Consider the following 20,383-nt stretch of genomic DNA (forward strand, 5'->3'; position numbering starts at 1 on the left):
TGGATCATTATTTTATGATTATAAAGTAATTTGTTCCGTCTGAAGTTGAAATAAAAAAGATAAAATGGAGAATGATTTGATTTGGATTAAAAATCTGACATGATGCATTAATGGTGCGCCTTATAGTCCGGTGCGCCTTATATAAGGATAAAGTTTTAAAATGGCCGATTCATTGAAGGTGCGCCTTATAGTCCGGTGCGCCTTATAGGCCGGAAAATACGGTACTTGAAAAAAGTTGGCAGTGATTATAACTTGCACGGCTTTAGTCCGTGATGTAAATATTTCCTGATGAACGGTAATCTGCTTTTCATGACTCGCACGCGTCTTCATCCCCCGAAGTAACTGTGCCTCGTGGACCTCCGTTAAAAATCTATTTATGACCACCTGAGTCATCAGAGACGCCTGCAGTCAGTCTCCTTCTAATCTTCTCATTAAGATGCCTTTATTTTGCTACATTGTTTTTTTTTTTTTTTTTCCTCTGCTTGAGGAAACAGAAGGCGTTGCGTCCCGTCACGCAGTCGGCGCGACCTTTCCTGTCGACAACTTAACGGGCATTTACCGCATATTTGCACGCTCTCATCGAGGCCGTCGTCGCAGTCGTTCTCGCCGTCGCACAGCCATTGTTTGGCGATGCATTTATTCTTGGAGCAGGCAAACTGGTTCCACAAGCATGACGAGTCTGCAGAGCCAAGACGGGAGGGTGGGGGACAAAAAAAATCAATGGGCACATTGGGGACAAATTACCACACACCCTTGAAAGGGCTGAGGGTATTTATTTTTTATCAAACGAAAAAAGCCCGGCTTCCTGGTTTGAATTTTCTTTGCCATTAAGCACCGCTCAGATGACACAAAAGAAAAGAAAACATGGAACGAGAAAGCACACTTAGTTACCGCCGGGTTTGTATTATTCCCATCCAAATATTTCCCGTAATGACACTTCAGGGTCACACAATTGTTTACGCGGCAACAAAACAACACACTTCAACACCAAGCGAGTTTCCATTGATGGATTTATATGTATGACCTGGAGGAGATTTCCATACAATTATTTGTATAATCATGACCCCACTAGCTTGTCTGTGTCTCTGCATGGTTAGCATAATGCTACGTGTACTTATCTCCCCTCCTGAGGCAAAAATATGTGCTTGTTTTTTGGACCTGCGGGTAGGTCACACTCGTCCACTGGCACGTTTAGCCTTTCATACGTACTTTTTTATTTAATTGTCGTCGACGATTAAATGTGGCCATACAGCTCGGCTGGTGAAACTGAGCTAATGATGATGGCCTCTGTGCAACACGCTTTTAAATATCAAGGCTCGGAGGAATTGATTATCCGGGGTAATTTCCTTCCATCTATTTGGTAAGAAGCAGCCGGTGCCGATGGGAAACAGTTAGAGGTTAATGGAAAGGCATGGTGGCTAGCCGTGATGATGCGGAAATGCACATATTGTCACAATGTGCGTTGAGTGCGCGTCTGTCTGTAAGTCACTCTGCGTTCCCGCCCCTCCCGGGAGTCGTTCAATGTCGGCTTTCTCGACGATGCCAGCTCTGACGAGAGAGGAAAAGAAGGATGCGCGCTGCGGGTCAGATGACGGGAAAAAAAAAAAAAAAAAAGATGGCTATGGATTCTGCTTGTGAAGCTTCTTGTGCATTTACCTTGCTGTCAGACTTTGAAGATGTACGATAACGCTTAGAAGCATGTTAAATGGCTAAAAGCGGAACGTGTGATTATGCAGACGCGCTGTACGTGAAGGCAAATTTGCACTTCAAGTGACTTACAAAATAGCAGGCCTGACACATGTTAAATGTATCAAAGTCACCATATTCTTTTCTTTCTCACGCCAAGCGCTAAAGCGTATTCTCCTCAGCCGAGAGACAAATGATTATTTTATCCAAGAGGATGTAGAATTGGAAATTATTTTCCGGAAACTCTTTTGCTTTTCCAGTCCGATTAACGGCGGCTGGAGCTTTTTATATGATAATTAACGCAGCCGAACGGGACTATTGTCTACTTGTCCTGAAATGCTATTCAGAATAATTCATATCTATCCGGCACGGGGGCTGTCATTATTTCACACTGGCAGCAAATGAGGAAATGGAAAAGCTCGTGTGTAATGCACCCCTGCGACAATAATTTAAACAACATATCAGATAACTCAAAGACAAATGAATGCCAAGCCAGAACTGCCTTCCGCTGCCTAGCGACGGAAATGTGAACAAAGGCGCCGCTCAGACAGGGAAGACAAACCAGGCAAGGGCTTGTAATATCCTCAGCAAATACAACTGCGTTTGCTATTAATCTTCTCGGAATGACCATTGATGGAATCGCAGAAAAGCAAGGCTGGATTTGGAACCATTTGACTAATAGTCATCACATTACGTCAGTGTCAAAAGAAAAGAAAAATGTAATATATACACTAGAGGCTACACATCAAACTGATGAAAACGTTTTGAAATCAGAGACGAGTGAAAACGGCGTAAATATTTTAAAAAGTTGCATGATCATAAAAATGGAGTAATACCTCTGTTTTTTAAAAGTAAAGACAATTTGCAATTTTAGTATTGACACATGAAGTCGACGCACAATTTGTCTTGATGATGATGCGGCGGGCCGTATCTGGCCCCCGGGCCCTGACTTTGACACCTATGCTTGAAACAATCCTAACTTTGCCTCTGAACAACAATGAAATCAAACTCTGACGGCAATGCGACTGTGAAGTTGAAGCACATTCCGTTTCGGTCCATTTAAACAGTCCGACCTATGGCTAGCTGAGGCTGCTGTACATATAATAAATGATTCTCCCCCAATGCAGTGCAATGCAAGTTCGCCAATTAAATAGTCGTGCTCAACTGAACAGAGCCTGTAAACCTTGGGGAATTTTAGCAACGGTCACTTTGTAGACTTTGTAACTTGTCAAAAGCAATACAAAAAATAAATAAAAAATGCTATCAGTCTCCATCTAGAGTCAATAGCGTCTCGGCTTGTTACCGGTTTAAAATGAAGCATGGCAAGGAAGCTGCTTAGCATATGCCCTTCAAAAGAACAATAATCAGATTGCTGATTAATTGTTAGACTATGGAGACGAGGAGTTTAGGATGTGAATTTGACTTTCGAAAAAGATCCGTCTCCAATATAAGAGAGTAAAACAAAGTCATATGAAATTGCTTAATGGCACTATGAATAATCAGTGCGTCTTACTCGGTCGTCTCGTTAAACAAGGGCGGATCTGGCTAAATGAACAAAAGGCTTCTTTTTTGATGACTAGATAAACAGTAATAGTGTTCTGAAAGAACTTTTTCCAGGTCACTGAGTGGACATTTGTTAGTTTACCGCACTGGAATTCGTCCGCGCCATCCTCGCAGTCTTTCTGGCCATCGCAAAGCCAAACACTGGAGATGCAATTCCCACCGGGACATGAAAAGTGGCCTTCCTCACATTTCTGCTCATGGGAAACTGAAGGAGCAAGAAAAAAAGTTGACATTAGATTTGAATTGAAGCTTTTTCTCGTATCCATTGAGATCATTGGGCATCTGCTGCCACTCACCCTGGCAGTCGGCCTCATCGGCATAATCTCCGCAATCGTTGGCGCCGTCGCAGATCCACGAAGGGTGGATGCAGAGAGAAGTTGAGTTGCATCTGATGAAATCTTTTTCTTTCACCCCCAACTTGTAATAGTGAGAGCAGTCGCTGTGGTCTGAATACAAACGACAGGCGCACAATAACTGTCTGTCACCGCCGCGGTAAAAGCTGGAGGTAGGTTCCGGCCATTATTTTTCCGTGATCCGAGTGACACGCGCATATTCCGGAGGTCGCCCGGCCGGCTCCGACCGTGGCTTTATGTTTCCATTGTAAGTGGGATGCAAAGCCTTCAGGACTCACTGCAATTTTTTTCATCCGAGGCATCGGCGCAGTCGATGACCTGGTTGCACCAGGCGGGGACGGGAACGCAGCTCCCATCCTTGCAGGCTAATTCTGATGGGCCACATGTGACATCTGTGGGGAGGGAATTAACATTTCACAAGGGTAACACATTACAAGCACGGCACACACAGACAAAAAAAAAATCTCTTTAGGTACAAGGGTCTTGCTTGTCTTGGTTATAAACTGTTTTCCAAATACCGTATTTTTCTGACAATAAGTCCCACATTTTCCTAACTCCGACCAGAGAGATTCAAGTAGTTTTTTTCTTCTTCTTTGTAACAGACCCAATTTCTCATTGTTTTTGGGATTGTTCCCCAGTACCACCGCTTCTTACGCTGACTTCCAAACTAAACAAAAAGTCTGCAGCCTGCTGGGTGAAGAATCAAAAAAAGGATTGTCCAGACACTGAAAAGCAGCTTTTTGGGGCCTCGTCTTTTGTGCATCCTCGGTAATCTCAGGGCTCATTAGAAGGAGAGAGGCTTAGCGCAGCATGTGCTTTTGTGCCTTGTAACAATATAAGCATGAACGTGGGGTGTCGTTTCAGGACGCTTTGAACGCGGCAACGGGCGGCCTTGACTCACTGGCGCAGAAAGCTTCATCGGAGTTATCCCCGCAGTCGTCGATCCCGTCGCAGAAGTGACCGTTGTCCACGCAGCGTTGGTTGTAGCACGGCTTGAAACCCTTTCGGCAGTTCCTGTTATCTGGAAAAGTGTGATGGAAAACCCCGAAGAGCCATTTGCATAAAACATTTGCATTCAATTCACGATTCATATCACTCCAGCGCTCTCTTACCGCAGTACTGCATCTTTTCATCGGATTTATCTTTGCAGTGCGCGATTCCGTCGCAGGTGAGCTCGTAGCTAATGCACTCTCCGTTCCCACACTCAAACTCGCTGTGGATGTTGCAAGATGACTTTTTTGCTGCAGTAAGGGCAAAATTTGAATTCGGGATGTGCAGTAACGGAAAGTAAACGTGCCATATGATAAAAACCCATAATATCGAACGACTGCTGTTTAGATAAATACCGTTTTTTTCCGTGTATAATGCGCCCCCATGTATAATACGCACCCTAAAAATGGCATGTCGATGCTGGAAAAAAGCCTGTACCCATGTATAATACGCACCCAGATTTTGACTCCTACTTAAGTCCGTGAACGTAAAATGATTTCAGAAAAAAGATCATCTTTGGGAACAACCGGATGTTATTCTGCCGGTCAGTATCACTGCGCATGCGCTAGCAAACCCGATAGCGAAGAAATGTTTCGGATTTGTGTAGGGTACATTGTGACAGCAAACGAGCAGGTGATCTAGCAAGCGTCTGATACGAGAGCATTGTGTTCGTATGGAGTGTGTTTGACGTGAACAGCAGAGAAGAAAGCACATCTGTAATGGCGGCCTCCGTATGATATCCGGATTTAAAAAAAAAAAAAAAAATTTTGAGAATTTTCTTTTTTTTTGTACCCATGTATAATACGCACCCCAGATTTGAGGACAATAAATTAGCAAAATTTTGCGCATTATACATGGAAAAAAAACGGTATGTCCAATCCATTGATAATCATTGACATGGAAATCAGGATTCTTGCTCGTTAAGACACGTGAAAGCCGGCAGCGGTCCGTCTGAGACCCGCGGGCCGTACTTTAGCCACCGCCAGACTGTAAACACCAAGGTTAAGCTATGCATGTCCAAATAACAAATCCCTGACAAGTAGCATTGAAATCAATATCGGCTAGTGCGAATACTTCACGGGTTAGCGAGTGTGGCCTTTGCATAATTGAATGGGACTTACAAATGCATCTGTTGTCATCGAGGAGGACGCGTTCTCCGCGGCAAGTGCAGTTGACCCTCCCTTGGGCGGTCAGGAGGCAGAGGTCGCCGCAGCCTCCGTTCATATGTTGACACGGCGAGAGCTCACCTTCAAAAACAATCAAAGCCGCACTAAGCATCCGCAAGCAACCTCGTTTGGACGTGATCCGTCACCCGGCTTTCCGCGAGACCCTGACACTTTCTTTTTCAATCGACTCGACCGTTACCTGGACGATATTCCAAATGGAATCAATGTGATCGTTTCTTTCTAGGGAAATGCGCCTTCTTCAGTTGAATCACGACCAAAGGTGATTCTTTACGAGGGATGGCGATGACTCCTGGGAGGGATTTTCTAATCCAATTCATGTGCAGCTGCTGTGGCAAAACTCAAATATATTAAGATGTTTTTCCAAATCTCGCACATGAATAAAAATCAATTGCATGTTTGCGCTTGTCGGCAATAATCTTCATAGAACGTAAGACTGCGTGTAAAATGTAAATATGATCGTGTCTTCGTTATGGAAGTCAATAAAAAACGTTCATGTCACAGTACCTAATCTTAACTACCATATTATTATTATTGCCAGACAATATTATTGATGGATGCATATGAAGACACACACACAAACCTTCAGTGCTTCACATCGTTACCCAAGGCAAGGAGTGAAAAAATTTACATTTGTTTTATGGCTAATTTGTGTTCCGGTTTTACAAAAAGAAAAAAAGGCAACATGAAGAGTTTGTCACAATATTCATGACATAAAATTTACGGTTCATATAATGGGTGGATACGAATATGTTTGGGGGAAAATTGGATCATTTCTTACAGCAGACTGACCAATTGAACACACGCATTTAATTACTCACAGTTGTTTGTATCCTTAGCAACGGCGATAATTCCCATGGGCTGATGAGGGACGTCCGCTCGCAGCACCTTGACGTCTCCGCCCGTGAATTTGTCGGCGCGCAGCACCGACCTTCGAGCCCAGTCTGACCAGTAAATGAAATCGGCATGGATGGCAAGTCCGTAGAAGTTTCCTTGATCTGACTTGACAATGACCTGGAAGTTGCAGTTGGAGGATTTGCGCCAAGCAATATGGACATACCCGGAACAAGCATATTCAAGAGCGTTGTCAGCAATTTCCCTTTCATCCACACCCATCTGTTCATGATCTGGCCGGAGGAGCATTCAGAGAAATTGCCAAGGAATTAATGTAGATCCTAATGTGTCTTTGCATTAATCAACACATCACCCCAGACGAGTGCTGAACCCAGATGTTGCAGGGGGGTCATTGGCAGGCTAGAAGGAATCCATCAGCTTCCTCCTAGTGGGACTCACGTGAGAGGACGCTAGCCCGCGGCAGCCCCGTCGTCGCTGCCATTAGCCGAACAGGCTCGTAAGCGGCGTCACATTAGCCCCGTGCCATACTGGGATGATTAGGACAGGTGTTGATTAAAGAAGCCCGGCACGCAGACGCAACAACTGGCCGCGGGATGAGTGCGAGCCAGACAGTGACGGAGCGAGGTGGAAGCGTGGCGCGCCAGATGGGGCGACATACTGCCAGCAAATTATTTGGGGCTTTGAGAAGCGTTACACACAAAAGCATATGCCTTGTGCGGCGGAAATGCAAACAGGATGTTGCGCGTCGCTGGCCTTATAGAACATTTCGGATTTCTTATTTATATTAGGTGCTTTCTTTGTCCTCTGTGAAGTGAGTGAGGATCTGGGACCGTCGCCGTGTACAATATTTTAGTATGGATGAATTATTCTGACAATTAATGTCCATTGAATTGAAGCAAAACGGGTTTCATTACTTTACATTATGATAAATTAGATTATTACTGAATTTAGTACAATAATATAGACGGCTATTTTTCTTAATAAAAACAAATTTCAGACATTGTTTTCCTCTGGGAAACTGTTGGGCAACGAAGATTTCATTATTGTCACATATATTATATCCTATTATTATTAAATTCTATTATTATTAAATTCATTCTATTATTATTAAATTATACTATTATTAAATTAGACCACTGTAAATTAGAAATGTACAAGGCACAAAAGGATGGTCTAATATCCTGAACCCGACCATCTTGTGAGCTCCAGTATAGCATCACTGCGCGAGTGGTTCTGCCTTTTAATTACTACTTGGATATCTTCCAGAATTGCTCAACTTTAATAAATAGGCAGTGACGTGGGAATTTTTAAAATGCCAGCTCTAGTGACAACAAGGTGGGGCATACCTACGTTGAGGCTTTTACTTTTGCAGTCTGGACAACTGCTGAAGTTGCCCGTCAGCCACTTTGGCTTTAATTTACACATTTTAATTGGAGTGCACCCCGAGCGATCTCATAGCAATGCTTTCATTACGGGGAATTGAACTGCAGGAGGCCTAGGTAGGGTAGGGACCCCGAGGTGAAGGCTTTGCAGCTGACTTGCCGGCTCAGTCAACATATGCATTGCTAATTGAGATGGGCCAAGCTGCTGGGCTACGTGTTTAATCCATGCCAAAAAAAAGGACATTGTGTCCTTGGTGCCCTTATGTCAATTGGAATCCACACCAGCGAGATTCATGCATAGATGACAACATGCATATTCATACTCACATATCGGGCGGATCCGTCGAAATCGCATCTCTCGATCTTGCCGAGGCTTCTGTCGGAAAAGTAGAGCTTCTCTGCTTTGTGATCAATGGTCAGTCCGTTGGGTGTCAGGATATCCGTGCTGACGATAATCCTCATGTTCTTGCCTGATAAAGTTGCCCTCATGATGCTGGCTCTCTGCTCGTTCCAGTTGCTCCAAAACATCAGGCTGAGAAGTGGAAGAGGACCAATGAGCGACACCACGACACTATTTCACCTCACCGCGTCTTCCAAGTCAAAGGCCGAACAATGCGAGCCGCTAATCTCGCCTGGAAAATTGGATTGTACTCATTTCACTGCAGTTTACAATTCTGTTGTGTCGAAAATTCAAAGATGGCACCAATGACATCAACATTTTCCGGCCTGTAACTGCGCAGCATGACAGCTTCGTTCCCTTTCAGCCACGAGGAGCTCATCGCAGATAAACTCCTTTTCAACACGATAATACCGACACGCATCACGGGTTGTGAGATAGTGCTAAAAATACAAACACTTGCATCGTGAAAAAAAAAAAAAAAGATTTATATCCCGATTTTATTAAGTCTGCAAGAGGGCTGGCGAGAAACATTTAAGAAGATAACAGTTCATCAAGGATCGATCAAGGCTTCCAGCTCCTGTGAGATCTATAGATAAGAATCACAAAAAACATGAAACGCTAACGGTGCCGCTTAAATGGCTTAAAGCTGCTCCGTATTTATTTATTTATTGAATCACCTGATGTAGTTTGCTGTTTTATCTCGAACTTACAAACGTGTCCTGCACGTGCACCTCTTGTAAAAAAATAAATGAATCCTAAACCGACAGCAGAGCTCATCAACTCTCAAACAGATACTCAGATGGTGATGGCAGTCCTTGAACTTTTCTGACAGACCTCGAGAACTGCGTGAGTAAATTTGGACTACTGACTTTTGACACTCATCCAGGGCCAAGGCGTGTGGGTGGTCTTCCTCAGAAAGCGTAACCACAGCCTCCCGGCCAAGAACGCCAGTTCCTCTCTGCTCGATGGTTTGCCTGGTGATGGTGGAGGTCGTGGAGCTGCTCCAATAAAGCATATCCCAGGCTCGGTGGTAGGCCAACCCCTCGACCGAACCCACGCCTGCAACAACAAAACTAACTTGTTCATTTCCCTCAAAGACATTGAAAAGTTGTTTCAAGAACATTTGCGGGCACGGAATGATGGGAGTACTCAATTGTGGTGATCTTTCGCAATTGTGAACTTTCTATTTTGAGGGCCTGGCTAAAATTAGGACTAACTCAAACACGTTTGTTGACTTCAGTGGTTATCTGGTGTAATGGAGTCTTGCAATTGTCATGCATTAGACACAGCGTATTTTCAAAGGTCATCGTCAGAGGAGCTCGGTAATGAAGGTTCCGTGAACAGCGGAGACATCTTGCTTCCATCCTTCAATCATTCGCCTTCTAATCAAGTTGTCAGCGTCTTCTGAAATGTTTATTGTACACGGACAGATGGGGGGAAAATAGCACCCTTATGTTTTGGGTAATTACATTACGGGCCATCTCGGTTTTTCCACCCGAAGATTCGAGTTGGAAATATTGACAACAGATGGTCAACTCCATTTGAGTTTGGATGACTTTCCTTGGTGATTGCCGTAAAACGACGACTCAAATTTCGAGCATGCGGGACGGACAATTAATTTGGCAACGCGATGGACTTTTGCAATCAGACGTATTTCCAAGTTGTGCGAAAATGTGTCTGACCTCTAGCAAAACGTCATTTTTGCCAACTATCCATGCCCCCCCCGGTTAAACTGAAAATAATATCCTGAGTAAAGACTGTTCTAGTTACGGGGTCATGAATTTTTAGTTCACACCTGTCTGAAACAAGTGTTGGGATCCGATCGAGTCGTGCAAATCAGAAACATCACTCGAGTGCATATCTCTGCCAAAATGTACTTCCCGACTCCTGCAATTAAGATGATTGCATTATCCAGTTGGGAATTAAGTATCATAAGCTTGCGGGTCTTCAAAAATGTCAAAACAAATCCAGGAAATTTGCAAAACATCATTATAGACAAGTAAAGTAGGTAATGTGAGGTCACCAAGGGAATTTTGGTGATTCCATTCCTCATTTGTCACAAGTTGGGACATTTCATATTCCCCGTTGACTTTTATGTGGGACAAAACACAGTGGAACCGAACAATAAGAGAAGCGCAAAAGCAACAATAACGCCGTCAACAATAACGACGGTAACCTTGTCCCAGTCAGAATTTCAACCACAACAACAGCTTTGCCTCGAGTATATTTAAAATCAGGATCTTTGCCCAAAAAGATAAAAAAAACGCCCATAAAACTTTCTCCGAAATGTCACGGTACTTCGATGATTTATGGATTTTGCACAATTCTAAGACACCACGCCAGGAAGCGTATTGACGTTACGCATTTCATCCAGCAGAACACGTTTGTTGTTATGAAAACAAAATTCCTTTCATTATGAGGAACACGGCAAAGGCCAAGGGATTAGCTACTTGAATGTGCCGTACTGTGTCGACAACAGGAGCTAGCGTTACTGATGATAAACAATAAAAGAACTAAATTTAGACGTTTGGATTTGCATAACATCTGATCACGGCATCAGAGGAAAACGTGCAAAACAAGACAAATAGTTAAAGAAAGTTTGCCTGTCCATTCCCAGCACGGAGCCCACAAACCCAAAACCTCCAAGACGAATACCGAGTCAGCCGATTGATAATTAATAGTTTGCAATAAAAGCCATCTGGCCGAGTTTGCCGCAAATTGTTGGTGGGTTGAAGGATTAATTATTGGGGGACGTGGAGATTAATTAGGGAAGTATGCATGATTAACATCTGCACTCTGCATTAATGGCGGGATGCAAGCACAAATGCCACTTTTATGTAGAGCAAAATATATCAGCTGTTGCCGATTCAAAAAGGATGCCCACCGGCGGGAGGAAAAATGAAAAGTATTTTTCTCTTTACTGATAAACCTTTATCTTAATTTGACGTGCCCGGCTTACTCCCTCAGGACAAAATAATTAATTAGCATTTCAATATAAAACATCTAGAAAATAAGATAATCTACGTCTCGTCAGTAGGCTACAATACTGTAATTGGTTACGACAACATCTTGCATATCAATAAATGAAAAGACTGGACAAAACTGAATTACAGATATTTCTCATCTGTTCAAATGAATTGAAACTCATCGTCGATATCTGCGATGTTGCTTCTCAAACAACTATCCATTCTAGATGCATTGTTTAAAAGTCTCATGAAGGTGCTTGCACTTTTTCCGACGCACCGCTTCAAAAATGAGGCGATAACATCCATTAAATTGGCTGATAACGCAGAATCAGCTGAGTTGAGGTTGTGTGAAGGAGGGGGATCAGCAACGCTCTGCCAGCTTCCTGCAGTGCGTGCGTGTGATTGGACTGTGTGTGTGTAGATTTGGCCAGAGCCGAGCCTTGTTCTCAGGGGAAACGTCATCCAATCACAGAGAATCCAGAGCGAGCAGACGAGATTTTCTCTGCTCTCTTCTTCTCCAGCCGTGTTCTCGTCAATACTTAAGTGACACTTGTAAAAAGCAATACACCTATTGAGCTGACAAGCTTGCCTTTTATGACAGTCTCTATTTAAAATCGAAATCACCGGCATATTTGCCATTGTGAAATTGGGGAAAATGCCATGATTTTCCTGAAATGGGAGGTCTGAGCATGTTGGAACCGCGTCGACGATTACGTTTGGGCTCTTAACGGTCACTTACTGCACACGATTGTTTTTCTGGGCGTGACGACGCCGCTTTGGTTTTGGCGCAATCAGACTTCGAACGGCAGATCACATTAAAGACGGGTCACGATATATTATTCATGAACAGACAAAAACATGACTTTGGTTACAAGGTTGCAAAGCATCAAAAAAAGACGGTGAATACGACCATCACACTTACTTTCTGCAATGACTGAGTGTCCGGTCCAGTCGTCGTTGATCATCTGGATGTTTCCAAAGTGCACGTCACTGAAAAAGATGCGATTGGTGCCAAGCGTATGCTGACCGTAGTCAAATGCCAAGGCGATGACATTCTTGAAAAGAGCCAGGTTTTCCAAAGGCTGCACCGGCGAGTTGAGGTCATTCTCGTCGGCGAGGTGGATGCTTTTCAGAGTCGTCCTCTCCGAGTAGAGAAGATAACCTTCGTAGCGCTCGCAGGAAAAGCCGTTCTCCGATAAGCGGCCGTGGGCGCAGGAGCAGGTTCGACGCCCGCCGCCCACGTGAAAGCAAAGCTGTCGACAACCGCCGTTGTTCCTGGCGCATGGGTTGGAACCTACGGGACGAACCAAAATGGAATGGAATCACCAAATTTGAAAATGAGCTCTGCAAATGAAATGCACAACCTTTCTCTCTGCCTCTAGTGAAGACCGTCACACTCTTCAAATTGACCCCGAGGCCACTCCTCATCGTCACGGCCTCGCTGCTGTCAGTCTTCAAGCCTCGTCGGATTGAACCGTTGGAGAAGGCCCTAGAGCGCAGTAGGTGAAAAAGTGATTGGACTTTTCGCAAAGAAGCTATATTTTCAGAGCCGCGTTCTGGCTCTCTTTTATCGATTTTGTTTTTCATTGCGAAATGATATAGATCGAAAGATCAGAGCACCAAAGTAAAACCCGATATAGCCACCAAAGCATTTGAACAGATTAGGACGAGTCGTGGAGAAGAGCACAATAAATCCCACTTTCTTCACAAGAGGCACTCAGCTGTCGCTAACCTTTTGCAGAGGCTGGATTCAAGACAATACAGGCATGTAAAGTCAAAAATCTATTTTGCCTCGCCTCAAAATGATGGGCTTAAGGACAACCAAATAATGACACATCGGTGTCCTTTGAGGACGCGCCTGCGGATGGGAGTTTTGATGTCAACAGAGACAGAATTGACTGGAAGCCTGTAAACAATGACTGCCGCCAAGGAGATAAGAAAGAAAGCCTCCATAGCGACGGCTTTATAATAACTGGATATTTCTACAGAGCAAAGAAATCAAGTCTTCTCGCAGTTCTCCACTTGGCTGCAATAGATGTGAAAGAATGACTTTTTTGCCATTTTCCAAACTGCTTCTTATTTCTTCCTCTTCTCTTGGATTTATGGAACAGACCTTGAGGCAGGTCAGATAAGTTCCAGACCTTAAATGAAAAGCTCACTCACTAACTTGAGTCTGAAAAAGATGGTAATCCGTTCTAGCCTCTGCCAAAAACAACCACCAAACATATTTGTAACATGACATCATTCAATTGAATGTAAGGAATGTTTCACAGAGAATCCCAAAAGTATTTGCATGCCAGTATTCTCTATTTTTTAGATGGTCTGCTTTAGTCAACAAATCTAACATCCTACTAAAAACGAACGAGAGTATATTGAATCCAAAGTATTAATACTAAACCGGCCAGACGAGAAACACTATTGTCTCCTGATATCCACTGTCAGTGGCTTTGTTTTCCGTTCAAGTCTGCTCTCTGTGCTGCAGATAACGTACGCACATAACATTCAGTCATACGGAATCAATACGGCAATCTTCCGCTGCAATGAAAACAAAAGTATCAGACTCACGATCTGGAGATAACCTTTATTAAAAGGCTACACTCTTGATCAGGACATCCTTAGCGCCTGAGCTTTCCACATAACCTTTAAAGTGGAGGGTTAATATGAGCTTAATGTCGCAAGAAAAGCCTTGCGTGGTGCCTTGAAAGAAAAACAGAGCCTTACCTGTCAGCCCAGTAGATGTAAGGCCCAAAGACAGCCACCGAGAAGAGGTCCACGTTGGCCGAAGACAGTACTATCTCCCGGCTCTCGCCTGTCTCAAGGTTGATCCTCTCGATCTTATCGGTCCGGGCGTCACACCAGTATAATGTATTTTCCTGAGAGGCAATTTTAAAATGTATATTAGACACACTCGCTGCGGCCATATCTGTGGCGTAAAAGGATAAGACGAGGTCAGGAACCGAGGCTAGGACTTTACCTCGTAGTCGATAGAAATGCCGTTGGGCCACATAATACCCGAGTTGACCAAGGTGACTTGGTCCGAACCATCCAAGCGGGAGCGGCCAATACACGGATTCTGGCCCCACTCGGTCCAGAAGAGATACCTGCCGAGCAACGGAAATATATGTTGGACTGCTCGCTGTGCAGATGTTTGTTTCAGGTATTCTCCGTAAGATTTTCATTTTTCAAAAATGTCAAACATAGCTTTGGAATAACATGACAGGAAAACAATAATAGCGAGGGTCATATCCGTTTGCCTACCCCTTCTGAGGGTGGACAGCGATGCCTCGGGGCTGATCCAGACCTTCAGATATGACCACCGAGCGGTACGCGCCGTTCAAACGAGATATTTCGATGAGATTGAAGCCGTGGTCCGTCCAGTAAAGATTCCCTGTGGAAAAATAGTCTTGCTGTTCAAATACGAACCAAGATGTGAAAACAAAAATGGCATTGAAGAGTTCAAAAGACGAACCGGCCATCCAGTCAACAGCGATGCCTTCCACCCTGCTAATGCCAGAAGTTACAATGTCCTCCCTCCAGGTCTGATCTCGTTTCGCTCTGGATATTCTGTTAAGGCCCATGTCCGTCCAGTACACGGTGTCGTTCCCTGTTAGAGCAGTTAATGACACGGCGAGCTCAGATGATGGATGTGAGTGCCGCCGACTTTTTGGGGCCCTCAAACAATGCAGCTCATGAAAACACTTTTCATCACAGCAAGGCCCATTTCACTCAATCTTGTGGGGGACGATAAAAGGTGACGGGGAAAAAGCATACAGGGTAAACATTGAAGAATGGCAGAAACTGTGTGATGCAAAATGTAGTGTTGGTAAAATCAGTGTTGACTATTTTTGTTATGAAATCCTCATTGGCATAAGCAAAGATGGAAGCACTTTTGTATTCTATTTTATTATTGTCTGCTGGAAATCTTCTATGTCCAAATATGGTCAAGTCCATCGTTTTTTTCCCACAAATCAATACTATTGGGCTCGTTTGAATTATTTCCTGAGGAATAGCAACGACGGGCAACAGCGCCAACTTGCTCGTCTCGTTCCCGCTAACTTGACGCCGTCTCCTACGTTTGCAATAAAACGACTAGACGACTAGTTGACAAGCCATTTTACGCTAAGTCTCTAATGTCGCCCAGACTTAGCGAGTATTTCAACCTTTTTAAAATGCTTGTGGTCATGTCAGGATTTCGCATTATTTCTGGAGTCACTCCCATTAAGTGCTCAGTGACGGCATGTGAAAGAGAAGGAGTTTATGGAAGGTCTTAAGCAGCTTTTCATTCTAAATATGCTGGCTGGGCTCAGCTCTGTTGGAGTGTGCGCGCAAGCCCCGGTATGCAGGGATTTGAATTTCCATTACAACACGGTTACTAGCTTGCAGGCGGGTCCTAAACAGATGACACGCTCGCGTGCAGCCGGCTGATAGCGGCTGGCATCCAGCGACCTTCAACCTGCCATGGCTCGTATATACATTAGCATCTGAGGTAGAACTGAAGACGATTGTTTTGGTCGTTTGATAAATGCCGTCTTTTTATTCCAATCAGCCAGCATCAGGCTTATTGTTGTGGATGAGGTAGGAAGATCTCTTCACTTTTCAGTTCAGGTAATGATATCCTTTGGACTGCCTTAGTCATCATTTACATTCCATTACATACGTGGGAGCGCGACCAGGCTAGATCGTCTGTCTTTGCGACGAATCTATTATTTTTTATCACGGGGAGAGTCGAAGGGAAGTAGGAGGTAACAAATTACAGTACGCACGATTTGCTTCTTGCTTGGCAATGCAGGCTGCGCTTCCTTGATGCATTATCTGGGGAATTGATTTGTATTCCAATTGTTTCAGCGGCTGACTGTTATTCATACCCAGGCTTGCCTGTAATGTCATGTGATTACTCCATCAAAGCTGCATCCCGCCAGCCCGTGGACCATTATTCAAAAGCTCCTATGCAAATATAGCAAAGAAGGACTCCTCCCTTGATCTGTTTATTTTAAGGCGGATGAGCTCGGAGGAAATGAAGGCAAGCGAACCATGTTGGCTTTCGAATAAAAATGCAATTTTTCCACCATGCAAAATGGGAAAAGATTAGAAGATGGTGGAGGAAAATAAAAGGTTGAGATGGACATTCCTGCTTAGATCCATAGACCCTCATTGCTGACATAATAAAAAAATCACCATGAATCACTTTCCGTATTCCTTCAATTTAGTAATCAAACCAATTCAGATGAATTGCAACAAATTGTGATTAATCACAAACAATCAAGCAATCCACTTAATTCCACAAACAGCAATTTCATTCACAACTATATCATCAGTGGATTTTCTCTGTTGAAATAACACAAGGCAAACATAAAAGATCTTAACCTGAATTGCATATACCGCTTGGATATACGTGAGGTCCAAAATGTAAATAACCTTCGAAAGGCCCCAGGCGAAACAAACTCGACACATTCATCTGTCAGTGACTTACCTGCATGAAAGTCCAGCCCCACAGCAAAAAGCGTTCCCGTGATTGGCATGAGGGCTTCAGCATTGTCCTTTGGGTCCAGAGAGATCCCTCTTATACCCTCATGGATGGAATACATCACAAATGAATCCATACCTTTGGGTAAACAGCAAACTCCAGTAAACCATAAAACCCACAATAGATGGAAAAATATGTATCCATAACAAATTTCTGTGCAATGGAAGTTCTTTGAACTAGAAAACGTACCCTCACAGGACATGCGATCGCTTCTGAGGTTGTATCCAACAGTGCAAGAGCAGCTTCGGCTGCTTTCAGACGTCGGAAAACAGAGCTGCGAACATCCGCCGTTGTTGATTTGGCAAAGGTTCCTTCCTGAAAGTTAACCAAAGCCAGCACGAGTATTAGAAAATCCTTCCGACAGAGATGAGAGAGAAGCGTTTGTTTTCACGTTTCCTAAAGTTTCCTTAAACGATGCCATGTGATGTATTTAGGCGTTACCCTTACCCTGCTGTAAAAAATAATCTTAGTTAGCAATATCGGTTATCCAGCATCGTTGTGATGTATAATTAGCTTGCTAGCTATACCCACAAATGCAATTTTCACTGAATCGTGGCCATTTTAGAGTGCCTCATTGTCAAGCATTGTCTCAATGGATGATCCATGACAAATGACTTTGAAAAATATAAAGTGTGCCACTCAGCAGATATTTGACTACACACCTTTCTGACCTTCCCGGTCATACACTTTCATGTGAAGGACCCCGCCAGTCTTGTTTCTCAGATTGACAAAGTTCCGCCCATCTCTCTTGTTGACAGTTCCGAGTTGTGCAGATTCATCATCTGCCCACCATAGTTTATTGCCTATAGCCCCCCAAAAACAAAAGAATAGAGAGATAGATGTCAGTGGAAATATTGCTGGAGTTGTAGTCGTCTTTGTTTTTAATTTTTCAAACTATGGGTTTATGTGAAATGGTACGAAAAAGGTTCGGGACCATTAATGTCCATTTTCTTTTCAAAGCAAACTGGGTCAAAGTCTATAATGCAACCTTCACAACTAGCTGGAAGAAAGCAGAGGATTTATGTGTGACCATAAAGCTGCCACACATGATGTGTGTAGCGTATGATTAAAAAAGTATAGAGTTGACTTTGGACTTAAAATACGCCAACCGACTCATAACGGACGGTGTATTACTTTTGGATTTGTGTTATGGTAATAATTGTCAAAACTTGAAGGATGAGCGCTTGACAACCCAGAGAGCTCGGGGTGCAACATTTAGTAGGAGGTGGAAGTCGTAACTTAAAAGGATCATCATTTCAGAATTGCGGCGACCGTCGGTCGTCTACATCGCCGTTTGTCAAATATGGCCCAAAATAGAGCGCCTTGTTGTTGCCCTGAGTGCATGCACAAGTTCAATTTATTATCCCATCACAATAAATGGGAAATTCCTCATTTCCAAGTCAACAGTTTATCGTTCCGATCGGACCACCAGCGTCCCTTCAATGTTTTATTGGTTCATCCCACTCCACGTACACACAGAGGAATAATTCCCGCTTCGGGTCCAATGGCGAGCGTTGGCAAAAACTGCAATTACCGTGAGCGCAAGTGACAGTCGACACCAAGTTTACACAAGGCTTGACCCCGAAGGGCACGCGGGGCCTAGATTAGCTTTGCTCTCGATGTTAATTTGATGCCGTGGGGCGCGCCGGCCGGTTGCGATTGCTCGCTTGTGGCAGGCACATCATATTCAATTTCCACATCAGCCGCTTGTTAGATTCAAGGCGAGTCCGGGTTGATGAATGGCCTACCTTTCTAAAGAGGGGTCCTCCCGTGTCCCTCCAGCCAATCCAATTACTCCAGGGCTATAGAACGTCCCCGTATAGTGTATCAACGCGCCGCGCCGGCGGGAAGACCTTCTCCCGGCCAGCGCGGCGGTGCACGTACAGTTACAAGAAAAATGAATTGATTGATTTTATCCCGCAGCCATTTGCAATAAAACGGTTAATTCATTTCCCTGCGTTCAGCGATTTTGTGTCTGCCCTTGTCTCTTGCCGCACGCGGGACATTCTTTTCCCGATCGAAATAGAGCCTAGCTTGTTTACTCACGAGGCCGCCTTGGATGAATCGTAACTATTTCAAACGAAACCAACTAATTGATCACGACAGGAGAGACAAGAACATAACCGGTGCTCAGTCGCGGTTGGATGAATCTGCCTAAACAATGACCGTCTTGTTTATTCATCCTATTGATCTTGAAGTGATATAATTAGCCGGCGAAACACACACCAATCACAACCTGATCTTAACCTCGGCGATCTCATTACGTTCTAAACAAAGCCAAAGACGAGATAAAGTTGGGTTGCGAATGACACCGTCAGTATTTGCAATCGTGGTCGATTTGCCTTTGCACTGCGTCCACCTGAAAGCGTATTCAACTCGTTTGCTGACCTTATTGACCTGTGAGAAGTGAGATGTAGTCACATCATCTCTCGGTTCAATCCAAACAAAGAAAAATAGTCTGGCAATTGTAATGATCTGACATTTTTACACACGCTTCAGACTTCTCCTCGTCTAAAAATCTTGCTTACACAGATAGCGATGTACAATTTACATTATGCTGCTTACACGATCAATCGTTGACCTAAATGTAAAATCAACAAGTCCAGAAATCAGAGAATGATCTGACCTTTGACGGACAATGTGATCAGATTCTTATATATTCTTTTTATTACATCAACACAAAAGGATAAACACAGACCGAAAAGAGGAAGCCAAACATCACGTGGAATCATCGCGATCAAAATTGCTCGCTAATATAAAACACGTCATACCTGGATGAACCGGAACCTCAAGTTGTTACTGTGTGACAAATGTACTGTCAAGGCAATGTGAGAAGTCTCTATTTCACAAAGTTTGCGCTGTTGCTCACGTTCCCATCGAAAACAATTTCCTCCACATTAATCGTGATTGATGGCCAGCGGCGGAGATGATTCCGCCGTTTGGCTGTACCTGCTAATACGCCGCTACGACGCCATTATTCTTTGTCACCTTCCCTTCTCGCTGCCATTTGTGAGCGCAATAATAAAAGCCTTTTCTAAATAGCAAACAACGGCAGTCGCAGTCAATTTAAGGGAAGAAGTGTCGACACAAATCACTCTAACAAGATACAGAATGAAAAAGTACAATGAAGAGTACAGCAGCGCTTTTGCAGCTAGCATGCTTCTTTTCAATAAATATACTTCAATGCACCGATGCAAATGGGAGAAACTCACCCATTACGGCCAGGGCGGTGCCTTTGTTGAGATCTTTCTTTCGAGTTTCCAGCACCTCAAGCCCAGTTCCGTCTAAATTGCACCTGTTGATGGTGTTATTGGCCGAACTAATCCAGTATAGCTTGTTAGCGGCGTAGTCCACCGAGAGACCTGAAACAAAGAAGAACAAAGTGAGATTTATTGTTACATTTCAGATTGTAACAGTTTGGTCAGACAGGGCAAATTTGTCACACCAATGTGACGCCAATTATCTGGGACCGAATTACAG

The 20,383-nt window shown here is 43.9% G+C and overlaps 1 protein-coding gene across 1 annotated transcript in view; it reads right to left on the bottom strand.

Moving 5' to 3' along the window:
- The window catches only part of lrp1bb (low density lipoprotein receptor-related protein 1Bb), a 134,588-nt gene that overhangs the window by 28,944 nt on the left and 85,261 nt on the right, over positions 1–20,383 (bottom strand). The window contains exons 32-51 of the mRNA XM_061287322.1: positions 20,116–20,265; positions 17,566–17,706; positions 17,093–17,218; positions 16,850–16,981; positions 14,849–14,983; positions 14,638–14,767; positions 14,354–14,480; positions 14,101–14,252; positions 12,744–12,868; positions 12,302–12,673; positions 9,283–9,472; positions 8,341–8,545; positions 6,598–6,790; positions 5,714–5,839; positions 4,715–4,843; positions 4,504–4,623; positions 3,881–3,994; positions 3,546–3,695; positions 3,332–3,454; positions 560–679 (exon numbers count right to left, since the gene is read on the bottom strand). Of these exons, the coding sequence (XP_061143306.1) occupies positions 560–679; positions 3,332–3,454; positions 3,546–3,695; positions 3,881–3,994; positions 4,504–4,623; positions 4,715–4,843; positions 5,714–5,839; positions 6,598–6,790; positions 8,341–8,545; positions 9,283–9,472; positions 12,302–12,673; positions 12,744–12,868; positions 14,101–14,252; positions 14,354–14,480; positions 14,638–14,767; positions 14,849–14,983; positions 16,850–16,981; positions 17,093–17,218; positions 17,566–17,706; positions 20,116–20,265 (3,060 nt within the window). The remainder of the gene's footprint in view (positions 1–559; positions 680–3,331; positions 3,455–3,545; positions 3,696–3,880; positions 3,995–4,503; positions 4,624–4,714; positions 4,844–5,713; positions 5,840–6,597; positions 6,791–8,340; positions 8,546–9,282; positions 9,473–12,301; positions 12,674–12,743; positions 12,869–14,100; positions 14,253–14,353; positions 14,481–14,637; positions 14,768–14,848; positions 14,984–16,849; positions 16,982–17,092; positions 17,219–17,565; positions 17,707–20,115; positions 20,266–20,383) is intronic.

Source organism: Syngnathus typhle, linkage group LG9 (genome assembly GCF_033458585.1).
Source record: "Syngnathus typhle isolate RoL2023-S1 ecotype Sweden linkage group LG9, RoL_Styp_1.0, whole genome shotgun sequence".
In the NCBI taxonomy this organism is placed as follows: domain Eukaryota; kingdom Metazoa; phylum Chordata; class Actinopteri; order Syngnathiformes; family Syngnathidae; genus Syngnathus; species Syngnathus typhle.